Below are 25,927 nucleotides of genomic sequence, written 5' to 3'. Positions count from 1 at the left end.
GATCTTTAATAATTCACCCCAGCAGATGCTACATTCCTTGTCAACTCTGGGACACATGCAAGAACTTGCATCATTTGTTCTCTGTAAATAGATTTTTATATCACTCTAATTTGCTCTCTTTTAATGGCCTAATTCTTTTTTTCCCTGTTGTGTCAGCAGCTATATTAGTGTGTGCATTAAAGCTAGCAAAACAGCAAAAGGCTGAAAGCCTTGGGTGTAAAAAATAAAAATCAATATTGATACGAGTATCTTATGGAAACACTTCATGAGTCTCGCTGAGCACTTAACACAGCTCATGAAAATTACAAATTCTGCACCAATGCAGTCCAAGACTTGGCAAAATTCTGCAAGAATATATTCCACAAGTGGCAGACTCACAACAATAAAAGAGAATTTCTTTATAAGATATAACTTCCCGCCAAAGTTTAACATTAAAATCTGGATGCAGATCCAGTAGAATACGGTCTGTCTACTCTCCTGGATAAATATAAATAAAAGAGCAGTGCCAAACCTGATAGGATGAAACAGCAAGAGATGCACGTGTTTCTTTCTTGAGCTGATATCTCCATGAGAAGAGGATTAGGCTCCCTCATCTCGATGCGCTCTCCCCTATGAGAATCCACACAAAAACATACTACATGCCATGCATCGTTTAAAAAGTGAAATTCCAACTCAAACAGAATTCTAGGTGGCACGTCTGCCTCACAGTCTAGATGTCCTGGGTTCAAATCTTGACTAGAGCATGCATGTTCTTTCTTTGCTTGCATGTATTTTTTCTTCGTACTCCAGTTTCCTTCCACATAGGGCTGCACTAATAATGCAATCATAATTACGGTCATCATTTTGGAAGCCACGATTAAATTATCTAATCATTAGTAGTATTTAAAAATGCAGTCTCTTCTGTACATCGAAACAGGCACGTTTCTTCGCATTGGTTCACCATCAGATAGTGATTTTCTCAGCATGTGTCGTCAAAACAAGGTAGGAAGGTTAGTTCCAACTGTTGTATGGCTGACGACTAGTCCAGGCTCTCCTTTCTGTTCTAAATTCATTCATGAAAGACTTTAGACTAGATCACCAGCAAATCCAAGAATTTAAGAGCTGTTTGACAAAAGTGAATGGGTGGAAGTCTAAACATTATCACCAGTTACAACCTAATCAATTTCGGATTCCTTATTTTTCCTGAAGTACTTAAGTTACAGCCCTGGGTCTCATTAACTTGCTAATAAGTTAAATTCCAGTGGAGTTTATTGATCACAGAAGACAAAACAAAACATTTAAATGAAACAATATTTAGTATTCTACAATAGAGTACTACAACTCCTCAGTGAGTAGTAGCAGGAAAATACTGTAAACAGGAATGATACATCGCATGTCTTTGTGTATGTGTGCTCACGTCCACTTGCTCTCTTAGCTTCTCTCTGAATCAATACTTCACATTCTCCAGAGATTCCCTTGTCCTGTTATTGAAACAGTTATGAATTCTGAAAACTCAGCTTGCTGACTCTCTGACCCTGAAAAAAGGCCCATTGAAAAGAGATGGGGGCTGCCACCATTCAGCCACACCTCCACTCGCCACCTTTGTAAACAAATGCAGAATGAAAATTTATATATAAAAGTAATGCCTTTCAGTGCTTTCAATATTTGATTCCCTTGGGTGACCTCAATTCCCAAGAGGTCCACAAAAGAAAAGTCTCATTGCAAAATGAGATGTGCAGGAGAGAAGAGAATAATAAATATTGTAAGTCTTTCAATTTTCTAAGCGGTGCTTTATATTTGATTAATATGTGCTGGTGTGTGTGTGTGTGTGTGTGTGTGTGTATATATGTATATGTCTATATGTATGTGTGTATGTATATATATATGTATATGTCTATATGTATGTGTGTGTGTATATATATATACATACATATATATATATATATACATATAGACATATATATGTATTTGTATATATACTTATTGCTAATAAGTTAAATTCCAGTGGAGTTTATCGATCACAGAAGACAAAACAAACCATTTAAATGAAACAATATTTAGTATTCTACAATAGAGTACTACAACTCTATATATATACATATACATACATATACATATATATATATATATATATATATATATATATATATATATATATATATATATATATCTATATGTATATGTCTATATGTAACTACAGTCAGAAAAATGTAATCTAATGACGATATTGCTGGGTTTTAGTGTCCACTGCAACAAGGAGGAGTCTGGTTTGTTAACTTGCCAGAATCAAATTCATTCTTGCCGACTAAATCAATATTAAGCCTCTTCACCCTGTGCTATAGATTGAATAAAGAAGCCATGCATGTACACAAGCTAGTCATTAAAGATACTCTTTGCTGGCAGCTTTCTTTTCTTGCTGTGTGATCATCAAATTCACCGTGCATTCATTCTGTGTGCATTGGACTGTGTTTGTCTTTACTCATAAATTTTTGTGGCTGCATGTGTGCGTCTAGTGCGGCTCGCCAGTTTGCCAGATAAGACGAGCAGTGGGAAGTCTATGAAAACTTAATGTTCAGCTTCACATTTTAAAAGGAAGTGCATTAGGAAGCAGTGCAGTCCCTTCACAGCATCCATCCTCCCCCGCTTGCAGTTCAACAAATCCCACACAAAAACCAGTGACCCCCAGCTCACCCACTTTTACCCTGTCCCCCAGCACCCGCCGACATCTTACAGTCATGCTATTCAGTCACGAATGAATGCGCATGGTATTTTGTGTGGGATTTTTCCTGCTCCGTTTACCATGCATGTGCAACGCCAAGGAACAGAAATCCACTAGTGTGGCATTTTTAAGTTAACTGAAGCTTTAAAAAGAAAACCAATAGTTTCACAGTCAAATTTTTTCATGTTATGTCTAGCTTTATCGTAAAAGACAGCAAAAAAGCTAATCACATCAATATTCTCAAAACAGGCAAAAACATATATTCTTAAACTGATAACATAATTACCTAAGTCATATTTTATCTTTTTATGAAAAGTGGAGAAAACACATTTTTCCCAAACATATTGTTAGATTTTTAGGACTAAAGATGACAAAATGGTGCTGCAATTATTAGAGAAAAAAAGGAAAAGTCTGAATTTGGTGCATAAAAAACACAAGGCAATTTTGCTATTAGGCTAACAATTTTGACTTTTTAAAATCGACTTTTTTTCTATAGTCATTCTTTTGTGTAGCTATGGATGCAAGAATGAGTAATGTTGAGCATACACTGTATTGCATTGTTTTGAAGTACTGACCTTGGGAGGTCTGTGCACCATGTGCTTTGAACCAGTATTTATAAAATGGTATACATATATTCATATAGGATTATAGAGGGAATGAATTACTGCAACTCGTGTGGTGATGCACTTTCTGGAGAAGGCTTTTCTTGTTTTGAAGCTTTGTTGTCATTTCCATAATGGCACAGTCGACATAACAGCAGGATTTAAAACCGATTTGACAAATGATTTTCCATATTGTTCACCTAGTTGTATAAGGTTGAATAGCAAGTCTAGTTTTCCTTTTTCAGTAGTTGAGAAATTCATGCTTTTTATACTGTGTTGTGACTGTTGTTTTCCTATTAACGGCATACTGCTTAATTAGTATTTTCTAATTTAGTAGGTGTTTGACTGGTAATGATAACATTTGATGTGAGTCACTAGAATACAGACAAAGTCAAATTGGATCATAAGTTAATTATACACTGAGTTCCAATTGCACAGTGTTACCATTGCATAGCCATACAAAACATGTACCGAAAAAATATCCTGACCTTTAAATGCTTAATCCGATGAGCAGACATGCAGTAACACTGTAACAGCTTCTTCTTCTTCTTTCAAAAAGGATTAATAATGCACAAGACCACCCTACTAAACTGACATGGTTCCTCAGTGAATATTAATTGTACTTTAGATTTTAAAGGCTGAATTTCCATTCAGCATAATACCGTTTCCTATTAGTTGCATTCTATTTTGCTATTTGCATGCAACTTAACTGTAATTTTTAGGATGTAAAATCATGGAAAATTAAAAAAAGAATACTCAAAATTGTAGACCGACCCATATTAACAGAAGTAAACGGTGGAAGGTTAGTGATCAGTCTTTTGAAGTTTGGAGAATTTCTCAATCATTCACCCAGAGATTTATTTAAAAAGCTGGCACAAACTCGGTGTTCTCCATCTCAGGCTCTCGCTTATACAGCATTAGCATGCTTGATTAGACAACAAAAGCTCATTTGAGGCTTGTCATGAAGATAATTTGCGACACTTAGCTAGTAACTCTTTGAAATGGTATCACACGTAGAATGTTGGGGCCATCACAAGTGACTCAAGCTGGGAGGGAAACGGCTCGCTACTTAGATCCCATTAGCTGCCTTTGTTCCACTTTGCATCTCTTGTTATTTGGACTATGAAAGACAATTGAAAAGAAGACCATGTCAAATTGTTGTCCTCCCATTTTTATCCAAGTGGTGCTGATAATGGATTCCGAACACATTGGCATTAACAATACTCGGGATTTGTTTATTACTGGACTGTTCAACGCTATCTATTCTTCCTTTGAATCTCCTCATTCATAACCTTTTAACCTTCAGTGCCGCAGTTGCTTTATCATGTGATGCCTCTGCTGTGAGTGAGTGAGTCACGGCAGGTGTCCAGGCATAGTAAATAAAACATCCTCCCACTGTTGGCGAAATACTGAAAGAATGTTTGTCTTGGCAGGGGCAACGGGTTTGGATACAGAAATAGAGTGAAGCTTAGTGAATATACAGTACCCTATGTGTACATACACTAAAAAAATGTCACTAAAAGACATGGACAAGGGGAAGGAAATGGAAATGGAAGGATTCAAGCCCAAATTTAGCCTGACAGACACATCATGGAGGATCGTTGAATGTTGCAACTGATATTTTAGGTGTGTGTGGGGAGGGGGGGTCACAACATCTTGTGTAATTTGACATATCCACCGACTGCCAATCTGGTGCCTCACGACCACATCGTGAGAAGTCTGGGGTGACAGAATTTCCGGTGAATATTGACCAATAGTGTAATTTCGTTACCGCTATTCCTCTCTCTATTTCTCTCTCTCTTTCTTTTTTTTTTGTCCCGTGAGAGTGTGGATGCCGATAGCGTGTGAGACCTATACATTGTCTTCAGACTAGGACACATAATTCTGTTCCTCCACCCCATACAGACAAAAAAAACACCGTAAAATCCTATTAACCTTCCCTGTTTATAGTGAATGTGTTGACAAATTGGTGACTTCAAAATGTTATACGGATATATTGTCCTTTCCTCCCCATCCAGTCTTTTTTTGTTGCCCTTTCCAAGCAGAGGAGAGGACTGTCACTACTATGATATGAAGTGCCTCTGTCGCCATGCATGAATGACAGTTGCATGTCCCGCCTCCCAATGACGTCTATTTTCAGTGCTGGTCTCTTTGCTGCAGTGCGTGTTGTTCAGGGGAAATATGGTCTTATAGTGTCACAAGTTCTACATTCGAAGACACAATGCAACATCCTTATACAATAACGCAAAATCTGACACTGGGATCACCAGAAACTACCCCAAAAATTATGTATTTTGAGTTCGGCGTCACTTCTATATTTTATAAAAATGCATAAGGTTTTAACATACTTTCATCATTTCGACCCCTTTGGATTAAAATGAAATTATTCTACTTGAATCAAATCTCTCCAGGGGTTACGTAATTATTATTATTTTTTTTACCCCCCCCCAAAAAAAAAAAAAATAACTTTTTCTGCATGGTCCCAAAATAGTCCATTGTTCTTGATGTCATTCCCACCATGCCACCGCCCTCTATATTATCTCTCTTGCTGCCATTTCAAATCAGTCTCTACCCTTTTTCCCCTGCAGTAAAAATACCCCTTTCAAACTCCCACCCAGTGAATTATCTGATCTCCAACTCACCTGTACATCTGTCCATCTCCCATTAAATGTTGATCAACCCACTCTTTTTTCCCCACTTTACCACATCTACTGCAGTCTCCTTTTCTAGTTAAAAATATTCCCGTTGCCCAGGTTGAGCTGTGTTTCATTTGTCACCGCTGATTTTAAATGTGCAATTTAGGCAACCACTTCCTACGGAACACCACAGGACCACATACACTAATTACTGCTGTTAACACTGACACCAGTGAAGGGAGGGTAGGATCCCAAAAAGAGCAAATAAGTCAGTTTAGTCTTGTACCCTCAAAGTAATTACACATTGACTTACAAATGTAATTCACAGTATATCAATTCAATAGTTCCCAAATCAGTACAATGACCATATTCATTCTTCGATACATATCTTCTATCTGATATTAGAGTCAAGCACCTTTTGTTGAATTGATGGAGGAGCCTAATTCAGTCATATGAAGTGGGGTATTTTATTAGAGGAAGGAAGCATGTTGTAAACAAAACAATCCCGTCTGTATGATTAATTATGGGAGTGATACCATGAGTTTCACGGCATGACCTGCTTTCCCCGTCAACATGAATTGGAACCAGGAACTAAGGATTTGAGACGTGATGTTGTCGGGAATAGGCCGTCGTCCACAGTATGAATGGACTTCATTAAAGCTATTATCCATTTGGCTGTTAAGACTGACATGAATGAACAAATATGGGTGCAAGCTGGAGATAATAAAAGGCTGTCAGAATCTTAACTAAACGAGTCACCTCTGAGACCCGCACGCTCTCCACTGGTTTTGTTTCTTTTGTTGTTCGTCCTCGGTTTTTCCACTTAAATGTGCACTATCAAAAGTGAATACATTTTTCAAAGCAGCGTCATGATAGTGTCTCTGAGCTTATATGACATATTTAAGTGAGGCTGCTTGGTGAACAATTTCCAAAAGGAAAACAAGGATAGGACAGGATAACTTTGAGGTGCCATGTTTGGCCTACATATTTCACTTCCCATAGCAGTTTGTTGTGCAACGACTGGCAAGCTGATTCTTATCTACATGATATACTGTGCCATGTGTTGGGCAGCTGGCGCACATGTAGTCAGTCACTCACGGTATTGTTTATACTGTAGTGGATGACTTTTTTTTTCTTACAACCTACTGTATGCTAAACTCATCGCAAGGGTATTCATAAAAAAGCACAAAGCAGAAACTAGCCTCAATCTTCATATGTTTATGGTTTTCACATCTTCTATATAACTGTTTTTAACCTCCCACGACCCAGACATATGCAAGGCATGCATTTAATTTTCTCTTTGATATTTAGGCTAATTGGAACCTTTGTAAAAACAAATAATTAGCTTTTTACATGATGTAGTTTCTGAGAAAAATTATGTCCACATGTCCATAAGCGGACGCCAGGCCCTTGTAGTCCAAAATTTAACATTGTAGTCTTTGACAACCAAAAATGTGATGTCCACACTTGTGGATGCCAGCTCTTATGAGGTTAAACCACTTTTCTGTTTGTTCTTTACAGTACTATGCATTGCGGACGTCCGCCGGGAAACATTGTACTTGTGGGGGTTTTAGTTTAAAATGTATACATGTATATAGCTGTGTGTGTGTGTATGAATGTGTGTGCATGTGTGTTATAGGGTTATTATATAAATGATAGAGGGTTCATCACATAAACTTTGCATGTTTTTTTTCTTTTATCGTTCCTTTTTTTGCGTCACAATATTGAGAGTAGGTATTAATTGTGGTCATGTGGGACTAATCAAGAAGCCAAATGCTAAATATCAGGCCAATATTTCCTATTGGGATGTGATTAACAGCTTTTCGGTCCACTTTAAGTAATAAAATCTTAGTAATGCACTGATCAGATCGCCAGTCATAGCAATATATTCGGTAATAAAACCAATTCTGAAATTAAAAGCAGTTACCTGACCTACATTACCTATTTAAATTGTGCACCCTCATTTAGTATTCTTGAATGCACGCAGACACATGCAATCACACTACAACATCTGTAGGTTGTGTTGTTACCTTTTCAAGTGTCTAACAGCTGTCCCCTGCTTCAAATCCAACTGGTGGACTATTGATTAGATTTGATAGCCAGCATCCATATTTGGGATAATACATAAAACCAACAGCTGCTTGAAAATCTTGCTAGTCATTATTTAAAAACTTGGTTAAGTTTACTACCCCATTTCTGAAGATGAATAACAATATCAGAAGCTACAGATGCTTGTTTTTTTGGTTTGCCTTAGTTTGTTTCGTTTGTTGAGAGGGATGCAGTTACAATACACTATAATATAAATTATATTACAGTTTAATTTTGGCAGTGGGAGTGTTTTGATATATTTTTTTGTGTTTAAGATTATCTAGACTTTGTCGTGGGCAGCATGGGATCAATTCCCATGCAGAAGTTGTGTGATTGTGATGGTTGTCTGTATCCTTGTTTGTCTTAAGACTAACTGGCTACCATTTTATGGTGTGGTGTGTTTTTGCCAAAAGTTAGCTGGGATAGGCTCCAGCACCCTGTGACCTGGGAAGGTGAGGCGGTGTTGAAAAAGGATGGATGGGTAAATGTTTTTGTTTTGTTTACTATGGGTTCCTATCAATATACTTTTTACTGACAGGTTACATTATTCTTTTAAAATGCAGCCCCTATCATCTCAAGAAGCATTTGTTTTTTTCTTTTTCTTGTTCAGCACACTGCTACAAGTAGCAACACAAGTGTAAAACGAAAGTGACTGTGATGAAGAACATGGCAATCCCATCACGAAACTGTCTGTGACCGCTTAGCCCTTCCATCGTCCTGGGAGACTGGAGGAAATGACATTATCTGCTGCGGCACTAGAAGAAATAGAATAGAAGCATGGGTGCTGCCAACAAGTTTGTTGCAGTCACAGTCAGCATAGATAGAATTACTTGGGAATCTGAGTTTTTAAGGAGAATTGATTACATTTCCTGCTCAAGCACCAACAAGTTTACTTTTGGTCACTGACGCGAGTGTTCACTCTCTCAGATCAATGAGTGTATGCATATCTACTGTTTCCATTAGTGTGTGTTTGCCATCACACACACTCTAAACCCTCTTATCCCTCCTCTGAGGGCACAGCTTAGTGTAAACAAAGGGGAGCGGCAGAGGGAATTATCGTCAATCCGAGGGAGATCTGCGAGTCATTTACAAAACATAATTCATTTCAAGCACATTATCCCCACCCAAAAATTAATGGACTTAAACACTGCGACTGTTGACAGATTATGACCCATCACAGTCCATTAAATACCGATAAACGTTGGGGTGTCGCTATTGTTTGCTGTACCAGCTTATACTCTCATTTTGGAACCCCTGAAAAATTATTTTTGACGCTCCCAGTTTTCCAAGTTGGATAGGAGGAGTACTGTTAAAGTTAATTTTAGTCAACGTCAATGGAGTGAAGGCACCCTCACACTTTGCGACACCGTGTCTCCTTACTAAACGTCTGAAAGTGGATTTAATGAGTTCCTCTACCTCTGTTTTTGCTGATTCTAAATTTGAAGTGCCAAAAAGTTTGTATACGACTAGCTATTGATCATTGCCAACAGCCTTCTACACCACACTGCTTCCTTTATTATTGAAATCCTAATCCCCCTTGACATTCACCCCCTTGTTTTAGAAAGAAAATAATACAGTATATTATAATTAGAGTTTTAAAGCCAGGCAGAGGATCACAGTTTTTCGGTTGCAGTATGACTCTAGATGTGCAGAACTCTTGTTTCAAGCGCCAGCTTAAATTTTTCCAAAAATCTCTCCATCACTTATTTTGCTGGTATTCTGATTGTCTGGCATTGCTGTTTTAGCAAATGCCACTCTTTCTTTACAAATACAGCTCGCCACGTTAAAACAAGGCACTTAAAGATTTCAATACAGAAAATGGTGTTTTGTATGGGTTTGTGCATTGCTGTACAGTGGTGTTGTTGATCTTAAGTCGCCCTGTGAGGAAGGGCGTTAGTGTATCACTTTGACCTTATCCGGTGATGGATTACTGCAGACAAACAGTAGCATCCTCCATCTCAAACCCAGAGCCAGTAACAAGGAGGAGAAGCATTATAAACCTTGTATCACATCGGCAAACATGTCATGTCCTCAGTCTGTTTACATTCAAATCACTTGAAGCCTAATATTTTCTCTTTTCCCATTTTGTCTTTCATTTCCGGCTGGCCCTTCACTGCTATCTTGACTCATGTCGCCTCATCAACAGGTAAGCTCTCTAAACCTGTTATGTGAACGTGTCTTTGTGAGACGCAAATATGTAATGCCAAACAGATAAATATTGGCTTAATTAAATCATTGTATTTCACATCTTCTGTGATGTTATCAAGACCAAATGCATACGCATCTGGATTCATTTAATCAGTATACGTTTAAGACTGCAGAATGCTGGACGACATTCTCAATGTGTCGCGACTGAAGTGTTATTTGACCTGTCCCATGGGAAAAGGCAATACGGCAGCATTAGTAGACAAGCAGTGGCTTCTCATAAAGATGCACTTTGAATAGTTTGGACTTAGCGGGAAGCTTTTAGAGACCCTGTCACTGCTTGCCGCTGCACTAAATTATCTGTAATGGCCAATAATAAACAGTGAACATATACGGCTCCTGCTAATGTCAGCAGAATGCATGGTACTGCGTCATTCTAATGGCATCCCAAATGGACAATGTCTGTTGTCGTCTTCGAGTGGACTACAAAGGAAAAGCCAGGATCCTTTATCTCTTTAAATTACACACTTCCTCAGAGATTTGCCTCATAAGATGCGAACATGGCCTACTGCTTATTTTAGTCCCCTGAAAGGCTGAAGTTAGTCCTGTGTTGGCCATTTTAAGACTCGGCGGACACTTTGAGGGCTGTTCACCAAGTTGGGGAATAAGGAGCTGTAGAAGTTTGTAATCATTTGTAAAATTATTTGATGCAAACTCCCGTGTCAGGGTTTTTTAGGCAAATACATTCTTGGCCAAGTTTTGCAAATGAAAATGCCATGCCATCAAATCCAAAAGTACTGATACTGCATACAAGGAAAGCATTGGTATTCGCCATGGATTTCTCAGCTAATTTCAGCTTTTCCACCCCACAATACTACTCGATTTTTATCGGAGACATGCATTTTTTTGACAAATTGATACCACAATGCTCAAAATTAACATTTACATACCACATCAACCAAAAAATTGAATGCAAATTAAAAGTCAGATTTTTTTCCTTTGGAAGGACTACAAAATTTTGAATATTATTTGTCATAAATTTGCATCATCATGCGACACATCAGTTTTTATCAGGGGAATAAAAATACCCCATTCCTCCAAATTCATATATCAAGTATAATTCGTTTAGTCGTCATATGGTTGAAAATAATGGGCTCACTTAAAGTCAGCCTGGAAAACCTCCAGCTCACGAGCAAACATATTTAATGAGGGTAAGTGTTGTAGAAAAAGAATATTAAAATGTTATTCAAAATCCCAAACATTTTTTGGGAGTGTGGGTGAACAGTTTGACTTTAGGGGTTTATGTAATCAGCAGCTCTGTTGGAAGATAAATCTAGTAGAGTAACATGATATATATTTGCAGAGTACAGGAAACAACATTAGGCACACTCTGTGCTGTATGCTTTATGATTCCAATTTGCTTTGCTTCACCCGCAGCCTTGACAATGCTGCATTTTTTTTGTTTGTTTTTAAATTCACTTCCAATCATTGTAGCTCAGTGTAGAGCTCTGCTGTTAATACAGTATGTGACTGGCATAACGCTAGCAATGTCTGCTGCACAGAAATAAGCTGCTTGTCTATGCTTAGGCAGCTGATTAACCATTCATATAATAAACTGCAGAGGCGACAAGTGACAGATGAAGTTTGTTTGAGTTTCCAGGTTCCACTATATTGAGATTGTGGCAGTATACAGTGCAAGCTAGCGATCAGTAAACTTGGTATAATTTGGCAACAAAGCAAAGACATCTCATTACCTATCAGTCCATTTGTCAGCTGCTTCATGTTTACACTTCCGTTTCCCCTGGTGGCTTCTATCACTCAAACTGAGAACGATTTCCGTCCATGTCAGTCTGTTAAGTGTGAGTAATGACTTCATTGTGATGTCGTGAATAATAGGAACTCTTATTTATTTTGTTGCATTTTAGGTTAAGATCAAAATCAGAGTTTTCTTTTGAAAACAATGGGACAATCAAAATATTTCTTTTTTTTCCACACACTTGAATATATGTAGCACTTAGTTTTCTTATTGGCACAATTGTTTTCCTTAGTTTGAATAATTATTGCACACTTTCCATAACTCAAACTTTTTTCTCATTGAAATTACTGAGCCATACAATCAAAAATTAATAGGGGTACCCAATCTCATGCATTTCACACTTTTTTTACCTTATCACAAAGTTATTGTCTGTATACAAGGCACATTCTATTTCCTTTAAATTGACCAATAATCTATCAAATCTGCAATTCCAAAAGTATTTGCCAGCTGCAGCCCTGAAAAAAGTTAATGGGATTGCAGTACTCATCATTTTTTATCGACACAAATGATTTGATACAAAGTTTATACCAATTCTACTGCAACAGCTTGTTTTTAACCATGCACCATTCGGCCCAAAGGTCATTTCAACACATCAGCATGCCTAGTGATGCTTTGCTTGAGCGCCATCTCCAACAAATTAAAGGCTGCAGATGGAACAGCCTTCAGCTGGGAGTCGATATTCTAAAAAGGGAAAGACAGCCTAGAAGCAATTATGGCATTGTGTGTGGACATTGTCTGTCTGAAATATTTATAGAATAGGTTGCCTATTCCTATTTGCATTTAAAGTCGTTAAACAAACCTGAACTATCCAGTGGAATTATATTCAGAAATTGAGTCAATTCAACAACAGTAACCTTGATAGATGTTAAAAGAATTGCCCGATGAATATATTTTGTTTTATATTGGAGGCAATGGAGGAAAATGTCAAGGTCGATCAAGGCTACTACAAGATCAGTTGAGAATATTTTGTTGTAGCACTTTCCGTTTTGTCTCGTTATCTTCTAAATAACAAAACAAAAAAATCACTTAGCATCTATTGATTTAGCTTTTTAGTTTTCCTAATTAGTTAGGCAAGTATTTGGTCCCTCCAATTTATTTGTCTCGCTTGAAGATATCAACTGAGTTAGGAAGCTCAAGCATCTGTGCACGGAGAATTGTCAAAGCAGTTGTGTGGAAGAAAAGTAAGAGGGGAGGTTTTCTCAGTAGCAGATGGAAGACCAGTTGGCACCACTCTCATAGCAAGATTTTGTTTTTTTTTTAATTTTCCTTCCATGGCAGCCACACATATACTTAAAATCACCAAAACACACACCATTTATGTCATTCACCTTTACTGTTCATGTAAAAAATACTTTAATTTCCTAGTATTACTTTCCCCTTAAAAATTCCACGTGTGTCAAGATGAGCTGATCTGAAAGAAGCAAGACACATAGCAGTGCAGAGAGTTCCCCTTTTTCTGCAGACCAAAACCAAGGGAAGATCAAAAGCTATTCAGCACATGTCAGGCTAAACAGTTGGAAACCCACCAAAGAAAAATAGCTTCATGGTCCCCCAGGACTAGGTTTGGCGTGCCGTAGAAGACCCTTGCTTTCACATGCTCTATTTGAGAAACTAACCACACATCCACCAGCAGGGCCTAATGAGAACAAGAGACATGCCCAATAATTGAATTTATGACGATTATTGATTTTGTCTTGAGGCAAAAGAACAATATTTGACAAAGAATACCAATATAAAAAAAGAAACATTTTAGTTAAAAAATAATCAATGATGGTGATTTGTTCTTATTAGAACAGTTTGTACTGTGTGGGTGTTATTTTCTAGTTGCGTGTTCTCAGGATGATGCGTTTAACTATAACACACCACCTCTTACTTACGCTTACTAGTTGTAGATTTTGCACATCTCATTAGATTGTACAGATGCTACGACAGAGGCCATAATAATGCACTAAAGATTCGCAAATGATATGGTGTGACAAAATGTGTCAACACACTATAAGTCACTATTGTTTCCCTAGAGGCATGTTTTTTTCTTTTTATCAGGTTTTGAATAAGTAATCATTACAAGCTCAGGCTATTAGCCTGTCAAACCTCCTCTTTTCTCTGGCTATAACCGGACTGTGACAGCATGTCACCTCTGAATAATGTTCTGCCATCAAAATGCACTCATTCATATTAAATGGCAGATATGCCAGTTAAATTGGATGTTATACCCCCTCAGGTTATTATCAAATGTTGAGATCATAACACATTTTAAACTAACACTCAATCTTTATTCTGCCGTGAATAACTTTTTCCATCACTATCAATCAAGCTCTTTATTTATAGTACATGATCGGTCCGATTTTGCGATCACGTGATTGGATCGGGGACATCTAAGTGTGACACCTGTTGATATTACTAGAATGCCAAGTCAAATACATTGATATTGTTTAACACTGGAAGGAATGGAGATCTCAAAATGCTAGGCTAAATGAGTTATTGACATACTCTAGTAGTGACTCTAATGTAGCATATTATGTATCTGAAAAATGGATATATGTCCTAATGGCATACTGAAGATGATACTCTAGCCTTACAATGAGATATGATTCCAAGTCTGGTTCTAAGTAGATGGAGGGTGAAGAAAAATCATTGTGCCGCCACCCTAATGCCTTCCGATGTAATAGCCTATTAGATTCCTGCTTTATTGCGTGAGCACTGCAGTAGTTACAGCAGTCTCTCTCTCTCTCTCCTACAGACCTATTTTATTCCAACTACAACTAGGACTTTGTCTTCAGTTCGGAGACATTGAATAGTGTCTTTTAATTGCGTCCCTTGTTTTTTTTCCAAGATATGAGGATTCTTGTACATTTTACCACCAAATTGAAACAATTAAATTGATTAATAAAAATCTCAACTAGATTAAATTAAATTACACATGTATTTGAACAAAAACCTTGGAATTGACTTAAAGTATTCTGTCATTTTATCTATACGTGTCATCTTGATTTCCCCATTCAGCAGGTTTAGTCCTCTCTGCCTTCACCCTTGTTCTACAGTATATCTTCCCTTTGGATGTATCCCACTGGGCAGCGCACAGGCATCCTAAAACACAATTACAGCCCACAGCTGAATGGAGAGCAAGGGTCTTCTGGGACTTGTGGAAACAGTAAATGGTCAAGAGGGTTGGACTGAGGAGGGAACAGCAAATCCCTAATTCAATTGGCTGAACCTTGGCAACAAGCCTCGGGTGACTTCTCCAGTCGAATCAGTAGAATCAAACAATGCGCCGCAAACTGCCTGAGAGATTTTCATTCGCATGCGCAAATGCACCTTCACAAATTGATACAAATGCATAACATTTCCCCTGCACATGCTTTGTTTCCATTTGTAATGCAGCCCATAAGGGAAGTTGCGCAATGTTTTATTTTCGCAAACAAATTAGGGATAATATATTCACATATTGCAAATAGCAGACCATCCCGCTTAACCTCACAAGGATTGCGGGGGGCGCTGGAGCCTATCCCAGCCAACTACGAGCAGTTGTTTTCAGTAGAAAACCTGAATTGACTACAAGATGAATACACTGGGCAAAAGGCTAAAAAAGCAATAGTATTGTGCCATTGTATTTTGCTTAGACATTTGCATCATTAAGAAAACCGGACAAAGTTTCATTGTTTGTCGCATCTGCCTTATTGCCGGATCACCTTTGTCGATGTGTTCTCTTGTGTTACCCCATGCTTTTTGCAAATAGCAATAATAGGCTCCACACCATTGGCGATAATAGGAACAAAGTGGAGGATCGATGCAGAGGGCACGCACATACACAGCAATAAAAAAAACAGCTGTGTCTTCACACAAGCGCATTCACATCCACACTGTGCTGGGCCAGTCAAATCAATACAAGTCAGGGACAGGATTTTCCTCTGCATTCCCAATGCAATTGCACACACTAAACTACTCTGCATTGAACCAGGATAAGTTTCCTTCTGTGTGCAACACATTAGTTGGATTGTTTCATCCATACTGCTTCCTAATGACACCAAGAGCTAACTATTCCACATTATTGGTGTTTGCCTATAGTAGAGAGATGTACATGCATTGTGTATGTCCTGGTATATATTTGAAAGCCCCTCTTGGGGGTTGCGAGAGCAGCCAGATGAAACTAACAGGCGGCTCCGTGCAAGCGTGCTGATGAAGGAAATTAATAGATAGCATTAAAATACGGAAGGTTTCAATAGCATTCTTCACCCACAACAAGAATGATATACTTTTGCTGTTAAACGTATCTTGTTGTTACTGATATAGATTACAGTTAAGGTTTGAATCTTTGTTGAAACATACTTTACCGAAAAATGTGACATGCATATTATTTCAAAACACATTTTGAAGAATCCATGTTTGTGCTTAGGTGTGTTGTGAATATTCTGTTGCTGCAAAAAAAGGAGCAATTGAACACACAAAGAGAATGTGTAATTTTTAGCTGTAGTATTCTCTTTGTTCTGTAATGTACTTCAAAATGAAACTGCATCTTGGAAGCATCATTTATTATCAAAAAAATTAAAGGTACAATTCAGGCTTTACAGGTCATACTACATAGATCATGCTGCACATCCACTAAAAGTTTTATTTTCCAGCACAATATGTGCTGGTTTGGGTGACAGTTATCAGAACTGCGTGAGCATCTACTTGTTAACATTCAGCTTGAGGTGAAGTCCACACACAGAAGGTGTCAGCCAGAAGTCAACTTGACAGGCCGGAACTTCAACTGAGACAGTCTGAAAATTGAATAGATAAGTGTTGTAGGAGAGGGGTTGCCATAAAACTTGTGGGAGGCAATGGGAAGCTGCTTCCTTCAAAGCACATGGCAACACTGTAATTTCCAAATAACACTCTTAAACCTCTTGACACCGGCCTGATCGGTCTGGATAATATTATGAGCCTCCAGTAACACTGGATTTAGTAAACTGGATTATAGAGGAAACCTCAATGGAATCAATTTGTTTTATTTCACAATTAAACCAAAACAAAAACAATTGGAGAATATTGAATAGAATATTTGTCATCGCAAACAAGGCACTTTCAAGAGTAGCGAAATTCAGTGTTTAAAAAAAATGAACATATTGACTGACTTCCAACATAATAGTATATGCATAAGTGGATGAACTTAAGAAAGCGTAATCAACAGTAGCATCCTTTCCCAATAGCAGTCTGTGTTTTGACAAGAGTGATTGTACTGACTGAATACTTCCTTCAAAAGATGGAAGTATTTTATTTGTTAAATCCCAAGGGTTTGCTTTGCTACCCTTTTATATATGTGCAGCGGCCTTTTCCTCGAGTTTCCAAGCTGACAGACAGCGGTTAGAAACTAAGCCAACTATGAGTGCGTGGCTATGTGTCAAATAGCTGACACTTGAATGGCCCCTTCACTCACCATGTGGTGTTGGGGTGTCAACACCTTTGTCTGGCTCTGACAGGAAGTCTGCACTGATGGATGTGACATTGCCACTCCTTGACATTAGTGCTCCTTTTGAGAGCTCCATGGGAGGCCAAACCTTCGCTACCTTAAAATTCAAGCTCTCTTTGTGTCTTACACTCCAAAAGAGAGGGTAAGGCATCCTTTTTCTCATTGTAGCATCCAAGTCAGTAAACGGCTAGTTTCAATGACGGAGGTCTTTGCCCATGCTTGAACTATTTTAGGGTTACAGTCTGTTGTATTTGGTGACGCCTCTTGCTAGTAATGAATGAATGAATGAACATAATGCAGTAGATTTCTATTGGAAATTTTATCAGCTCAGGTGATAGATCTGCACGTGTATCAAATGATGAAGAGCCATGTTCTGGTGTATTGTGTGGAGCACTGTGAGGTGGGGGCTGAACATTTATTAGAAAGAGCTAGCCATCTTGGGAGGTCCCACGATAGTCATGTGCAATTATCTCTATCTAATTATCACCTTGAGTGAGAAAAACAAAGGTAGAGTCTTATCAAATCTTGATAAACTTTCATAGAGAAGGTTGTTAGTGAGTAGATAACTATGAAGATGTATATAGAGAGATTTAAAAATATATATGTATATACTTTTTATTTTTGGAGAAGTAATAAGCCTGCGTTCAATGGCCCCGGGAGGCCAAATCATTAACTTACAGCTGTTCTCTCCACATCCTGGCTTCTCTATATTTACACAAGTCCCCTGGGTGCCTTTGGATAACACAACTGGAGCATGTCAGGGGTCATCTTTAATTTGATGGGGAGGGGAAGCATTTTTATCTTAATTCATGCAATTAGAGTCCTCCAAAAATTGTTCAATTTCTGTCAATAATGCAGGGGAGCTTGCATTTGTCTTTTGTAATTGAACACAGACTTTTTGTTTGTTTATTTGTACATACAGTATGTGCATTGGCATGAGATTAATATTAAATAAATCACCCCCATGCTGCCATTTGATTCAATATACTTTTAATCAACAATCAATTCTACACAATGTTATGTTATTGTTTCATCCCCTCTCCAAAGTAATCCAATGTTACATTTGTACAATGAGATTCCTGTTCTTCCAATATAATTGATATTTCCATTGATTGAAATTTGTTAACAAAAATGAGAGTGGCAAGTCAGCATGGAATTAATTATACCTGTTAGTCAAGACATCATTATATGCAAAATTATAAGTCAGACAAATGAGATTGACATTTAAAGGACATTTTCCAAATACAATTATTGTTATTTCGAATAATATCAAATGAGTACGATCATTAAAAGTGTTGTACAAAATCTACGTTTAATGTACAATAATTATAAACCTTGATGCATTTATAATGCTTCATGTAAAGTGTCCCCATTTTGTCTATCAACTTTATATGACACTTGTCGACAATATGTAGAAAACCAGTTGTTCTACTGCATTTTTTGTGCACAAAGATTGCGATTAACAAAAGAAAAACGAATTGGTAAGAGAGCAAAAGAAAATAAGTCAAGCCGCTAATGATTAAAGCAAACAACACACGTGCCCAGGTTGATCTGCTTGTTGGATTTGCATTGACTCTCATATCAAATTGCCATTTGTAGCTTCAACATGGTGACCAACATCACTTTCATGGTTTGCCCAGTTTGGTTTGTATTTTCCATAAATTTCCATATTTTATGTTTCTATTTGAGCACCAGTTAAGGAAGAAAACAGTTCTTTGAAAGTTTTCCCCGTGATTGGCTGTGAAGGCATGTTGTGTTGTTCACTAGAATGTTATTAATAAGCATGCATGCATGAACATGCATTAATGAGATGGGAAAGTGTAGAGATTGAAATTGAGATGAGGATAATGCTTCGCTGGAAGTCCCCTTGTCGTCTCGGCTGAAATCTTAATAGATTGTTCAAGGCAAGCCTGTACGTTTAACTTTACTCAATATGTACCTACAGTAATTCTTGGTCTCTATTTTTCGGAAAACTGGCATGAAACTACAAAAAAATGAAAAACCAATGGACATGGAGAAAGAAGAAATAAATAGTTTCTCAAAATTGCTCATCCTTATGTTACACCGGCCCTCGTGGTCAATTGGTCCCCAAACACAAAATACATAAACACAGCAACATAAATCATCATTGGTCATTTTATGGGCCCCATTGTTCATTCACCTCTCACCATACACAAAAGCCACACAATGCCATAACTAGAATGGGATATAAAGGTGATGGTTTGAATATGTGCGCTAACAGGTGCTGGCCTTGACTTTAAGCACTAACAATCACAGTGAGCTGACTCCGTGTGATGCCAAATGCTCCCCTGAGGCAGAGGTCACCTGTCAGCTTCCCCACAGAGACACAGTGAACACATTGCCAATTTAGCGCCATTCTCGCCTTTGTAATGCAGCATGGCACCAGGCTGCCTTTGTTTGCTGACCTTTGAATAATTCAGGTCTAGCAAAATGCTATGACACATTTTTGATCAAAAAGGCACGCTCGAGAAAAGGCGGGACCAATGGTCACCCTTTCCTATGAAACATGTCAGTCATTAATACAAATCATCAAACTCATGAACGAACCTTTGAGGTTCCATTATTGAAATTATCCCCCACCCTTTAAAAGACAACTTCCAGAAAAATATTACGGTTGTGTATAAAAATATCACTTCACTGAACCTATTAGAAAACCCTATTTTCCACTTGTTCTTGCCCACTATCATATTTTGGGGACATTGCTACTTTGACAAACTATACAAAGAAGTTACAAAGTAAAAGATAAAATGATACTCTGGCATTGAAATGACATTTAATATTTATTTCGTGGTAGGAGCCCTAGCCGGAAGGAATGAGATCATTCATACAGCCTTGCCTTTGAATGATACCTCACATCTTAGAGAAGTTGACCTCTACACAGGGTTAAAAAAAATGAAGATTGTATTATCCATTAAGTTTTCCTGTCCCCTCGCCCTCTGATGAATAGCAACAGATTATAGGTTGGTGACCATACACCTTTTGCTTCAAAGCTTTGTCTTCAGGAATGCTTTTGTTAGCCTGAAGGCATCGATCACAATAGAAGTTCACCTTTTAAACTATTCATTTGGAGAAGCGGTGGAAACAGAAAGCATTTGCTGAGTTATGGGCTATACCTGGATTGTACATCATCCTCCACCAGCACCTGTTTGACAGTATATGTGCGTGTAGTTTTTTTTTTTTTGGTGCGTACGCCATCCTGCTGCAATTCCTATTAGACTATTCTTGTTAGGGTGATTCATGGTTTCGATATCCCTCAGGGTTTTTGGAGAAATGGAAATGTGCTTCTCAAGCTGAGGGGAAATCTGGAGTCAGGCCATAAGGCAACATTTTATGAGCTGTCTCTTTGTTTGTGTATGTGTATACTTGTTTATTTTGGTGCTGTAAAAACGTTTGTATTGATTTTTTTTTCATTAAATGAAAACTGTTCTACAGTTTTTATCTAATACATTTTTTATGCACCGTTTTATCGTAATGTTTTGGTTTACACTACTAAATGTAAACAATTTATTGCTTACTTGTTTGGCAAAGCTTCTCTTTAGTGTTATCTTACACAGTCTACAGAGATCAAATGTCGTAGTCAAACCGAATGTCTGCCTTTACAAAGGATGGAATACAATCAGTTAAATGGCAGGAAGGCCACTAACCTAATAGTGATTGCTATAATAGTACCATGGTCTGTAACTGCATGGCATCATGCGAAGCATAATAAGCAGTTTGAGTGAATTAGAAACATGTTAACTCCCAGTAAACTAGCAACTTAAGATTCACATGTACTAATTCAGGATGGAATCTGTAACATGTTAAACACCACATGATTTGATCATTTTAATATGATAGCAATTGTTTAATACAACTCTACAAAGCATTCACATCCCTCTGTGTCTAAAGTAGACAACCAGTTTGATAAATGTCTTGTGTAGTCTGAAGCATACAAATAAAACAACCCAATAAAATGTACTTTAAATGATAATATTCGTCAAAGTCACCATTTTGACTAGCACTCAGTTATGAATAAAAAATCTGTGAAAGGGCCGAAAAAAATAGATTAAAAAAAGTAAATATATTACATTGAAAAGACAAATGTTCTTTACCATAGAATTCTCACTCACGTGTTATGAAGTAAATTTTATTTCTGCATGACTGGAGAAATTGTAAGAGAAAATGACTTATCCTTCACTGAGAAGTGCTGCCGTTATTACAGTTTTAATGCACAAAATTCATCTTGTGAATTTAAACTGTCCCTCAAAAACAACAGCATAAGTATGAATTTTCCTGGAATGTAATGAACATTAATTGGACACAGCTTTAAATGCCATGTTTTCATCAGTGATAGTCTTGTTTAAATTAGAGATTTTGTAGTGGTGTAGAATTGCACTGCGATAGAATTGGATGTATTATTCTACTTACTTAATTGAATTGTCATCTCAGCCAGCGGTCCCCAACCACCAAGCCATTTACACAGAGAGATTAAAAATCAAGTGCACACTGTGCCTCTTCATACGCGTCAAACCTCTTGGCTCATGTGGTACAGCAGTAAAAGTGTAAGCCCACAAACTACCAGAAATGAGTAAAATGCAAATATCCCTGGGGAGTTTCCTTGAAAAGGCCAAATGATGATACATAAGAAGAGCCTACAACTTTCAAGAAAAAAGAAAGCTGCAGGAGATTATAGCGCCAGTCTTACTTTGAATTCAAGCAGAGCCATTGCAAAAAAATGAGATGAAAATAAGTAAATAAAAAATGACTGATACATTTTCTGAAATGATGACTAAAATCAAACTACAGAGAAAAGTCTTCCCTATTTCAAATTGCAAAAATCTGCAAGTGATTGACGCTCTGTTCTCATTGCAAATTTGGGCGTTAACTCAAGACACCACTGTTCCTCTTTGACAGCGTCTATCTAAACTAACTGCGGTGACCATTGCCTTTATGCTTACTGTGATACAGCAAATGTATTAGAAAAAAAATCCAGATTGCATGCTGTCATTTGCACATGAACAGACTTCGCAGCATCATCACCACAGATGGTAACACAAATATCCGTCCTACACGGATATCTGCAGTGAAAATCTTTAAATGATGAAACAAACATGCATACTCCCTGTCATGTGATGGAACAATGTCACAGTAGACCGATTTGGTAAAGCTGCCAATATGTTTTCAATAAGCAACAGCAAACAAGCATGATGCCATCTTTAAGAAATGTTTACCATTGTCTTTATTGCTTCGAGATGAATTGCAGCCGTAAGCATATGCTGGACTGAACGGGACACATTTGGCCATATTTATTCTGTGGTGATGTAAGAATAAAAAGAAAAAAAGCCATCACAATTTTATGAATGACTCGATGCAAATGGGAGAATGCATATATTGGCATTTTCCTTTTTAACTGTTGCATGCGTGAATACATTTTTGAACCTAATTTATAAATGTATTCTTGTCATTGGATTCTTGCTAAATACTTTGGCAATAGCATCTTGGCCACTGTTGGAATGTTGGTTGCAAACTGAATGTGTACCAGGCATCAAAAATCACACATTGCTATAGTAAAGACAGCTCTCCATACTTTTATACACCCTGCCACCACCCCTACACTGACCGCAGTCTTCACTAAGTGCACTGCCTGGAGACAAATTCTACAAAATGTACCAATACCTCTGTGAACCTTCCCCTTCTGCAACATTGTCTGAATGGTGATAGAAAAGTATAGATGGTGTGTTATTGTATGAATACAGAGAGGCATAAATTGTGCAAACTCACTATATATGCACTGTTCATTGGCTTTGCCTCAGCTTTATTAGATTTGGTGCCCACCGGTCTTGATCAGGACATCTGGAAACTGTGAAAGACATGGCTTTTTAAATGCACCAGACTGGATGAATCACCAGCGTTTATACTTGCCGTTATGTTGGTAAGGAAACCTATTTTAATCAAAACGAGACTGAACGGAGTCAGTGAATGTGTGGGATTGTTGCATGTCACAGCCATAGGGTCCTGGACCTTAAGTTTATGGAATTACTCATGTCATTTCTTGGAAACATCTTTTTTGTTATTTGAGATTTGGAGCACTTTGGCGTGCTGTGTTTTAATAACCAGTGTCACATTTGCTTCTTTGGCACTTGTGCTTAGTGAGAATTGACTCCAGGGCAAATCTGCTTCTGCTTGCAAGGAAAACCACAAAGCCCCCCAAAAAGGTGTAAAAAGTCTTAAGATATAAAAAGTCAGTTTTGACAAGACTGGGAAATGAACACTGGTCCTCCCACGAGACCTTTACCCTCAGGGAGCACTGTGATCACCGCAGTGCCTTGTGTATGTGGATATGAGTCACAGCAGGTGGCGCCTGTATGAAGTATCACACAGTTTATTTATGACATCTCCCCTGCTGATGCTCGGAGACTGACAACAAGCTGTTCACATCTCTGCGCGTCACTATTGTGACCCTAGGAACGCACTCTCTCTGCCTCACACGTTTTATTTGCTCATAATGTTAGCCTTGAGCCAGATGAGCCAGTGACCCAGGTATTGGAATGAAAAGTAAATTCATGTTGATACTCGGAATGTTGCCTTGAGGTATGAATTGACTTCATGTAATAGCCATTTCTTGCAACTATAACAACATATTTAATTCATTGAGGTCACTCTGAGTGCGCAACCTATTATAGTCATGCAGATGTTCACTACTGCAAACGACTAGAAGTTAATGTTGAATATTACAAAAATTTACCTAAACAAAAGTTTACATTTAATCGCTCTTTTTGAGGGAAAATTGTCAATACGTTTTTTTTAATACTTCATGACAATATAAGTTGCCATAGTACAAAATAGTGTCAGTACTTTATATTGCACAATATTAATCATCTAGGGTTCTGTTAAGTAATACGCATTTGCTTATAAATGAGAGAAAGAATTTGGAGTGAAGCTTGCTTTGATTGTGCACGCAACAGTTTGAGGACATAAAGCAGTTGATGGGTGCCCATTAAAATCATTCTGTGCATTGAATGCTAAAATTGGGGTCTGAGAGAGTGAAATTAAATGTCCACATTTTCAGCTTCCTGGGACTTCCTGGAACTATTGTCTGTGTCAGTTGCTAAGTAACAGTAATACTCCTGCAGAGCAAGCAAACAAGCCTTCCTCCATTTTTCTTGCCAAACCCCAACTCTTTGCTCTCCTAATTTTAGGAAAAAACAATATGTCTACATAGAAATGACACTGGACTAAAAATCAAGGTTTCCACAGTATATAGGATATGGGATATTTATATGGAAATATACACAAAATTTTGAGTAATCCAAAAATCTCCTTTTTTAATCAAATGATCAGTATGTCAAGCTATGCTACGTCCTTGTCATTCTGTCATAAGTTATTTCTTCTCAGAAGGTATTCCTATCTGAACATTTCGTGACTGATTACACTGCTGTCAGTCAACAGCGGGCGTGAACCTTCGGCAGTGTTTGCTTGGATGATTTCTCGGATGAAATACAGCTCCGAGTCGTCAATAGCAGCCAACCTACAGGGTTGCCAAATTGCGAGATGCTCACGTCGCGGTGAATTGATTAGAATTGGCCGTGTTATACATTCAATTTTGAAGGACTCTTTTCAAGAAGACATTTTTACACCTCCTAGAATATAGAGACATGCTGTTGTTCCAACAGTTGTCTAATCATGTATTCTGTCTTTGTCCCTTTTTGTTGGTTTTTTTTTCTTTTTTTTTTCTCTTTTCCTTCCTCTCGCTGTCTGTTCAACCCCCCCTTTTGTCTTCTTGGGGACACCAGTGATGGCTTCCAAAGGCAAAGTCAGAGGTGAGTGGTGGCCATCTTTAGTTTAGCTCCATTTAGGACATGAATCAGATGTGTAGTTTGGTAACCTAGTAGTTTCCACTAAGCAGTACGACTCCACTTGGTATCATACGAATGGGACACAAACATGACATTCCCATCTTGAATGCTACCGAAACAGTGTTGTCACGATACCAACATTTTGATTATGATCCATTTGGTAAAACCACAAAACTCTAACAATGTGGGAAATGCATTTAGGTCGTGAAAAGACCACATTAAATTGTTTTTATTTTTTATAATTCAAATATTATGATACCCTTTCAGACACAGACGGGTTTGGAGATCTGCTGTGTTTTGGTTTCTTTATTCATGGGGGCGGAGGAAATAAATAAATAAATAAATAATAGTGCCAAAATATTTTTCGCAAAAAAGCAAACATGATGCGGTACAGGTATCAGAACAGGATCCTAAATTTTGATACCTATACCTTAGGGTCCCAATTGTTTGTTTGTAGAATGTAATTTGAGATACTGTACATTCCCCCGTTTATGAATTATGTATGGTAATTAAAAATATGACAGTCATGTGGAAAGTAAAAATTCTGCACATTGTGTAAAGGAAGTGTCAATAAACAGCATAGTTTGATGTCTGCCGTACTGCCTTTGTTTATTACTTGGCAAGTGGCATGACTTGC

General features: G+C 37.8%; 1 protein-coding gene across 9 annotated transcripts in view; it reads left to right on the top strand.

The window, feature by feature from the left end:
- The window catches only part of LOC144067708 (cell adhesion molecule 2-like), a 126,714-nt gene that overhangs the window by 52,338 nt on the left and 48,449 nt on the right, over positions 1–25,927 (top strand). For 8 of the 9 annotated variants that reach the window (XM_077591554.1, XM_077591553.1, XM_077591557.1 and 5 more), the window contains exon 2: positions 25,228–25,254. The exons of the other annotated variant lie outside the window; for it this stretch is intronic. In XM_077591554.1, the coding sequence (XP_077447680.1) occupies positions 25,228–25,254 (27 nt within the window). The remainder of the gene's footprint in view (positions 1–25,227; positions 25,255–25,927) is intronic. 9 annotated transcript variants of the gene reach the window in all.

The sequence above is a fragment of the Stigmatopora argus genome, chromosome 22 (assembly GCF_051989625.1).
Source record: "Stigmatopora argus isolate UIUO_Sarg chromosome 22, RoL_Sarg_1.0, whole genome shotgun sequence".
Lineage (NCBI taxonomy): Eukaryota > Metazoa > Chordata > Actinopteri > Syngnathiformes > Syngnathidae > Stigmatopora > Stigmatopora argus.
The sequence above is the reverse complement of the archived record's forward strand: the minus strand, read 5'-3'. Positions and strand labels throughout refer to the sequence as shown.